This window comes from Ovis aries, chromosome 3, assembly GCF_016772045.2.
Source record: "Ovis aries strain OAR_USU_Benz2616 breed Rambouillet chromosome 3, ARS-UI_Ramb_v3.0, whole genome shotgun sequence".
In the NCBI taxonomy this organism is placed as follows: Eukaryota; Metazoa; Chordata; class Mammalia; order Artiodactyla; family Bovidae; genus Ovis; species Ovis aries.
Window position 1 is genome coordinate 149920585 of NC_056056.1, and position 8537 is coordinate 149929121.

General features: G+C 38.4%; 1 protein-coding gene across 3 annotated transcripts in view; it reads right to left on the reverse strand.

Moving 5' to 3' along the window:
* MYRFL (myelin regulatory factor like) overlaps positions 1-1583 on the reverse strand; it is a 121404-nt gene extending 119821 nt beyond the window's left edge. For all 3 annotated transcript variants that reach the window (XM_060412793.1, XM_027967457.2, XM_042246922.2), the window contains exon 1: positions 1257-1583. Coding sequence is in view for 2 of the 3 variants with exons in the window: in XM_027967457.2 (XP_027823258.2) it covers positions 1257-1302 (46 nt within the window). In the remaining variant the exon portion in view is untranslated. The remainder of the gene's footprint in view (positions 1-1256) is intronic.
* Between the last annotated feature and the right edge of the window lie 6954 nt (positions 1584-8537).

Genomic DNA, 8537 nt, shown 5'->3' on the forward strand with positions numbered 1-8537 from the left:
ATAAAATCAGACGACAACAATTGAGCCACATTATTGTACCTACTGTGTGACCCAAGTGGACACATTGACTTGGACACTGTCGGAGATAGAATATAATGAGATAGACTATAGATATAGAATAACACAATACTTCTCTAGGTCCTATATTTTGCTTGCCCCATCTGGCAAAATTCAAGCCATTGGACCTACTGTACTGTGCTAATGCCTTCTGATAGCGATCTAGAATCTCACTGTTTCTTTGGTAGAAACACTCTTTAGTGTTTGACACAATATGGTCATTCAACCTTTAAACGTCTAGTATTTGTCAGGCACTTTACTAATCACAAGAAATGCCAAAAGCTCTTTCTCAATACGCTGCTAACTGCCCTTGGGATTCTGTGAGCGAGCAGGTCTGCCCTCAATTATTCTCATACTCTCTCCTGGGAAATACCTGCAAATGTGCAAAAGCTTTGGCCACATTTCCTGTCCCATGGAAGTCTGAGCATGGCTAACTGATAAGGAGCTCTAGCTGCACTAGTGTGCGGCTCCCAGTGGCTCCCTAAAAGATGTCACAAGAAGGCAAGGCCTTGCTGACATTTTCAGTGGACCCATCATGAGAATATCAACCTAACTAAATATGAGAAGTGCCACCTCCATTTCAGGTGTTTAGAAAAAAGAAAATCTGTGAAACCATGTCATATAGTAAGCCTCCCCTTGGGGAAAAAGATACTTACCCTCAAAAACAAACCATCATTCAATAGTTACATATTTTTTAAGCACATATTTTGAAAAACACAGATGGAAATGGGGAAAGAGGTGCTTCTTTGCTGTTAGGCTGTTTTGTATTTAATTATACCAAGAGAAAAAATGTCTTTAGTAAACGTTGACATCTTTGTTGTGCTATATTCAATAATTTTAGAAGTAAGAAAAGTAGTATCTTATTTAGAAGTAAGTAGTAAATATCTTTCTAGCTTTATGAAACATAGGGATTGGAAAAAAATCTAGGATAGGACAGGGACAAATTCTAGTAACATAGGAATGCTGACATCTTGATTCTTTTAATAACCAAGCTATAAGATGGAAATCCTGAATTTAAAAAAAATCACTATCTACACCACTGATTTTTTTGCTACAAACACAACAAACCTGAACTTCTGACTTTAGAACAGTTAGTACAATTTTATTTCTTTGAAAGCCAAGTTTAAGTGAATTCCAAAAAGGTGAAACAGTGATTGTAAGCAATGTCACCTCCCAGGTGTTGAAAACAGGCCTCTTACCTTCAAAGAACTGTTGCAGGGCCTCGTTTTCGCCTACCACATCCATGGTACTTGGTCTCGGCTGTTACTTCCTCGTGGAACAACTACCAGATCTCAGGAACGAAGTGCTCTCCTCTTGGCTCGAAGCCTATGAATGCTCTTGAAAATTTTTCATTTTCTTTTTACTGGAGTGAAGCATCTCTTCAGCCATTGAACTGTGCCCAAAAAGATGGTCAAGTTTTCAAATGTGATTATATAGCCAGAAGGATATGAAAGCACGCAGAAGGAAAATTCATGAAGAGGGAAGTGGTAGCAAGTCCATCTATCTTACTATACAGAACTGCTTCTACTCTGCCTTTTGTCTTTGTTTTAAAGACCTTTGTCCTCGGTGACACATGTAATTACATAAATGGGCAATAAATACATAGTCTTATCTCCTATGTGTCCTTTTACACCAATATATTTATATCTCTGCCTCTATCAACCGGATCAATTTAGCTACAACTAAGCAAAGATACAGTTGATTTTTTCTTTTTACCTAGAAAAAGGGGACAAATCAATATAATCACTTCATAGACATGAAGACTTGTAAAAAAGAAAAGTTAGGGTTTGTTAAATATTTCCATATCTACGCATAGTGCAAACTTAAATTCCTTAATACACACCTAGTCCATTTCCTCCAGCTTATTTCCTTAGAAAGTATAAGCCATAAAATATGAGAAGTCTCTCTAATGAGCAATAAAACTTTATTTCTGATTCTGTAACTCTTACAGCTAAGTACATGACTGACTGTTAGCTGGTTATATTCCTAAATATAAAGTTATACCCAAATAACTGTTTTGTTTTCATTGCTTAGCTGTTAACTTCTCTATTATTAGATAAAAAAGAACATAGTTAGGAAATTAAACCAGGTATTTCGGCTTCTTCCTTTTTCCCTAAGTTTATTTTGAAAGTTTCTAACCTATAGAGAAACTGAAAGAACAGTATAATGAAATACCCTATATTCTTCAGCTATATTTAGTAATTACTAATATTTTCCCTTATTGTTCACCTAAGAAAGGCCTCATAAGTGAACAATGCAAAGAAACAGAGGAAAACAATAGAATGGGAAAGACTAGAGATCGATTCAAGAAAATCAGAGATACCAAGGGAACATTTCATGCAAAGATGGGTAAAAGGACAGAGATGATATGTACCTAACAGAAGCAGAAGATATTAATAAGAACTGACAGAAATACACAGAATTACACAGAAAAAAAGTCTTAATAACCTGGATAACCACAATGGTGTGATCACTCACCTAGAGCCAGATATCCTAGAGTGTGAAATCAAGTGGGCCTTAGGAAGCATTATTATGAACAAAGCTGGTGGAGGTGATGGAGTTCCAGCTGAGCTATTTCAAATCCTAAAAGATGATGCTGTTAAAGTGTTGTACTCAATATGCCAACAAATTTGAAAACCACACCAATGGCCACAGGACTGGAAAAGGTCCGTTTTCATTCTAATCCCAAAGAAGGGCAATGGCAAAGAACGTCCAAACTACTGCACAATTTGTACTCATTTCACATGCTAGCAAGATAATGCTCAAAATCCTTCAAGCTAACCTTCAACAGTATGTGAATAAAGAACTTCCAGATGTACAAGCTGGATTTAGAAAAGGCAGAGGAAACAGAGATCAAACAGCCAACATCTGTTGGATCATAAAAAAAAAAAATCAAGGGAATTCAGAAAACAGTTATTTCTGCTTCATTAACTGCACTAAAACATTTCACTGTGTGGATCACAACAAACTGGAAAATTCTTGAAGAGATGGGAATACCAGACCACCTTACCTGCCTCCTGAGAAATCTGTATGCAGGTCAAGAAGCAACAGTTAGAACCGGACATTGAAAAACGGACTGGTTCCAAATTGGAAAAGGAGTAGCTTAAGGCTGTATATAGAAAACTAACCCATCTGATCACATGGACCACAGCCTTGTCTAACTCAATGAAACTACAAGCCACACAATGTAGGGTCACCCAAGATGAATGGGTCATGGTGGAGAGTTCTGACAATGTGGTCCACTGGAGAAGGGAAGGGCAAACCACTTCAGCATTCTTGCCTTGAGAATCCCATGAACGGTATGAAAAGGCAAAAGATAGGACACTGAGAGATGAACTCCCCAGGTCGGCAGGTGCCCAATATGCTACTGGAGATCAGTGGAGAAATAACTCCAGAAAGAATGAAGAGACAGAGCCAAAGCAAAAACAATGTCAGTTGTAGATGTGAATGGTGATAGAAGCAAGTGCTGATGCTGTAAAGAGCAATACTGCATAGGAACCTGGAATGTCAGGTCCATGAATTGAGGCAAATTGGAAGTGGTCAAACAAGAGATGGCAAGAGTGAACATTGACATTCTAGGAATCAGCAAACTAAAATGGACTGGAACAGGTGAAGTTAACTCAGATGACCATTATATCTACTATTGTGGGCAAGAATCCCTTAGAAGAAATGGAGTAGCCATCACAGTCAACAAAAGAGTCCAAAATGCAGTACTTGGATGCAATCTCAAAAACGACAGAATGATCTCTGTTCGTTTCCAAGGCAAACCATTCAATATCATGGTAATCCAAGTCTATTCCCTGACCAGTAACACTGAAGAAGCTGAAGCTGAAGCTGCAGGTTCTGTGAAGACCTGCAAGGCCTTCTAGAACTAACACCAAAAAAGATAGGGGACTGGAACACAAAAGTAGGAAGTCAAGAAACACCTGCAGTAACAGGCAAATTTGGCCTTGGAGTACAGAATGAAGCAGGGCAAAAGCTCATAGAGTTTTGCCAAGAGAACCCACTAGTCATAGCAAACACCCTCTTCCAGCAACACAAGAGAAGACTCTACACATGGACATCACTAGATGGTAAATAGTAAAATCAGATTGATTATATTCTTTGCAGCCAATGATGGAGGAGCTCTATACAGTCAGCAAAAATAACACTGGGAGCAGACTGTGGCTCAGATCATGAACTCCTTATTGCCAAATTCAGACGTAAATTGAAGAAAGTAGGGAAAACCACTAGACTATTCAGGTATGACCTAAATCAAATCTATTACGATTATACAGTGGAAGTGAGAAATAGATTCAAGGCATTAGATCTGATAGACAGAGTGCCTGATGAACTACGGACAGAGGTTCGTGACATTGTACAGGAGACAGGGATCAAGACCATCCCCGCAAAATGCAAAAAAGCAAAATGGCTGTCTGAGGAGGCCTTACAAATAGCTGTGAAAAGAAGAGAAGTGAAAAGCAAAGGAGGAAAGGAAAGATATACCCATTTGAAAGCGGAGTTCCAAAGAATAGCAAGGAGAAATAAGAAAGCCATCCTCAGTGATCAGTGCAAAGAAATAGAGGAAAACAATAGAATGGGAAAGACTAGAGATCTCTTCAAGAAAATTAGAGATACCAAGGGAACATTTCATGCAAAGATGGGCACGATAAAGGACAGAAATAGTATTGATTTACAGAAGCAGAAGATATTAAGAAGAGGTAGGAAGAATACACAGAAGAACTATACAAAAAAGAACTTCATGACCCAGATAATCACGATGGTATGATCACTCACCTAGAGCCAGACATCCTGGAATGCAAAGTCAAGCGGGCCTTAGGAAACATCACTACAAACAAAGCTAGTGGAGGTGATGGAATTCCAATTGAACTATTTCAAATCCTGAAAGATGATGCTGTGAAAGTGTTGCACTCAATATGCCTGCAAATTTGGAAAACTCAGCAGTGGCCACAGGGCTGGAAAAGGTCAGTTTTCATTCTAATCCCAAAGAAAGGCAATGCCAAAGAATGCTCAAACTACTGCACAATGGCACTCTTCTCACACACTAGTAAAGAAATGCTCAAAATTCTCCAAGCCAGGCTTCAGCAATACATGAACCGTGAACTTCCACATGTTCAAGCTGGTTTTAGAAAAGGCAGAGGAACCAGAGATCAAATTGCCAATATCCACTGGATTATCAAAAAAGTAAGAGAGTTTCAGAAAAACATCTATTTCTGCTTTATTGACTATGCCAAAACCTCTGTCTGTGTGGATCACCACAAACTATGGAAACTTCTGAGATAGGAAAACCAGACCACTTGATCTGCCTATTGAGAAATTTATATACAGGTCAGGAAGCAACAGTTAGAACTGGACATTGGACCATAGACTGCTTCCAAATAGGGAAAGGAGTATGTCAAGGCTGTATATTGTCACCCTGCGTATTTAATTTATATGCAGAGTACATCATGCAAAATGCCAGGCTGGATGAAACACAAGCTGGAATCAAGATTACCAGGAGAAATATCAATAACCACAAATATGCAGATAACACCACACTTATGGCAGAAAGCGAAAAACTAAAGAGCCTCTTGATGAAAGTGAAAGAGGAGAGTGAAAAAGTTGGCTTAATGTTCAACATTCAAAAAACTAAGATCATAGCATCGGGTCCCATCACTTCATGGCAAATAGATTGGGAAACAGTGGAAACAGTGACAGACTGTATTTTGGGGGGCTCCAAAATCACTGCAGATGGAGACTGCAGTTATGAAGTTAAAAGACTTTTACTCTTTGGAAGAAAAGTTATGACCAACATAGTCAGCAAAATAAAAGCACAGACATTACTTTGCCAGCAAAGGTCCGTCCAGTCAAAGCTATGGTTTTTCCAGTAGTCATGTATGGATGTGAGAGTTGGACTATAAAGAAAGCTCAGTACTGAAGAATTGACACTCTTGAACTGTAGTGTTGGAGAAGACTCTTGACAGTCCCTTTGACAGCAAGGAGATCTAACCAGTCCATCTTAAAGGAAATCAATCCCGAATATTCACTGGAAGGACTGATATTGAAGGTGAAACTCCAATATTTTGGCCACCTGATGCGAAGAACTGACTCATCAAAAAGACTCTGATGTTGGGAAAGATTGAGGCGGTAGGAGAAGGAGATGCCAGAGGATGAGATGGTTGGATGGCATCACCAACTCAATGGACAGGCATTTGAGTAAACTCCGGGAGTTGATGACGGACAGGGAGGCCTTGCATGCTGCAGTCCATAGGGTCACAGAGTCAGACATGACTAAGCGACTGAACTGAACTGAAGGCTGTGTATTGTCATCCTGGTTATTTAACTTATATGTAGGATACATCATGTGAAATACCAGGCTGGATGAAGCACAAGCTGGAATCAAGACTGCAGTGAGAAATATCAATAACCTCAGTTATACAGATGACACCTCCCTTATGGCAAAAAAGCAAAGAGGAACTAAAGAGCCTCTTGATGAAAGTGAAAGAGGAGTGTGAAAAAGCTGGCTTAAAATTGAACATTCAAAAAACGAAGATCATGGCATCCAGTCCCATCACTTCATGGCAAATAGATGGGAAAACAATGGAAACAGTGACAGACTTTATTTTCTTGGGCTCCAAAATCACTGCAGATTGTGACTGCAGCCATGAAATTAAGACGTTTGCTCCTTGGAAGAAAAGCTATGACAAAGTTAGACACATATTAAAAAGTAGAGACATCACTTTGCCAATAAAGGTCCGTCTAGTCAAAGCTATGATTTTTCCAGTAGTCATGTATCAGTGTGAGAGTTGGACCATACAGAAAGCTGAGTGCCAAAGAATTGGTGCTTTTGAACTGTGGTGTTGGAGAAGACTCTTGAGAGTCTCCTTTGGACAGCATGGAGTTCAAACCAGTCAATCCAAAAGGAAATCTGTCCTGAAGACACATTGGAAAGACTGATGCTGAAGCTGAAGCTCCAATACTTCGGACACCTGATGCAAAGAGCCAGCTCATTGGAAAAGACCATGATGCTAGGCAAAATTGAAGGCAGGAGGAGAAGGGGATGACAGAGGATGAGCTGATTGGATGGTATCACTGTTTCGATGGACATGAGTTTGAGCAAACTCAAGGAAATAGTGAAGGACAGGGAAGCTGGCGTGCTGCAGTCCATGGGGTTGCAAAGAGTCAGACATGACTGAGTGGCCGAACAAAAGCAACATTTTTCCCACTTTTGCTTTCTCTCTCTTGCTCTCTCTCTCTCTCTCTCTCTCTCTCTCTCTCTATATATATATATATATATATATATATATAGATAGATAGATAGATAGATAGATATAGATATATAGATATATATATCTATATATATATATCTTGCTACCTCTCTCTCTCTCTCTCTCGTATACACACACACACACACACACACATATATATATACACATATACTTTTTTTGGCTGAGCCATTTGAAAATAAGTTGCTGACATTGTTATTTCATTCAGAAATAACTGTATATGTCTCCTAACAAGGATATTTTCCCACATAAATCATGATATTATTACTATTATCATTGTACCCAAGAAATGTCATATTAATTTAATACTAATATTTTGTATATAATTCCCATGATTGTGCCAAAACTATCTTTTATGATTTTTTGTCTTATCGAGGATCCAAGGAAGGTTCTACATTACCTTTGGTTATGCATTTCTTAAAATATAGAACACTCTCCTTGTCATTTTTATTGGTTGGTTTTTATAAGACTGACACTTGTTTAACAATCCTGGTGTATTGTCTGATAGAATGTCCCACATTTTGAATTTGTCATATTATTTCATTTTTGTAAGAATTGGTATGGGTAAGGAGTATGATTCTTAATAAGTATTTTAAAACTTCACACATATAAACTGTTAAAACAAAAGAATTAATTTTATCCTGGAGAAAGAAAATGAGGCCTAGAATCATGTATCTTTAAGGATATCTTAAGGACATATCTTTAAGGACAAGTCATCAAGTTCTTCAAGAAATAGATTTTCTATTTGAAACAAATAGAAAACTTGTGCTAAACTCTCTGTTAGGTGCAGAAAATAAAAAGATGTGTAAATTATGGTCCCTGCCTCCCGAGGCTCAAATGCAGGGCATGAGAAAAATACAAGGAACTGTGTAATTCAAGGTAGAGTCTGATAAGAGCAGCGGAAAACATCCCAAGAGAACAGAGGCAGGACAGATTAATTTCATCTGAAGGGACTTGTAAAAGTGTCATAAAGAGCTAGAATTTGAGGAGACTTATACAATGGATATGTCTTTAAACACTTGAGCAGTGATTTGGAGGGGAGAAAGCCCATGAACTGAGACTAGAGTCACTGTGGATGCGTGGTAGAGTGAGAAAAGAAGAAAAAAAAAAAGGAAAGTAGGCTGAAGAAGGGTTTGGATAGATTTTGAATGTTTGGCTAAATCTGAATTTGATTCTATGCATATTCATTCTAAGTATATCTACTGATGTTTTATA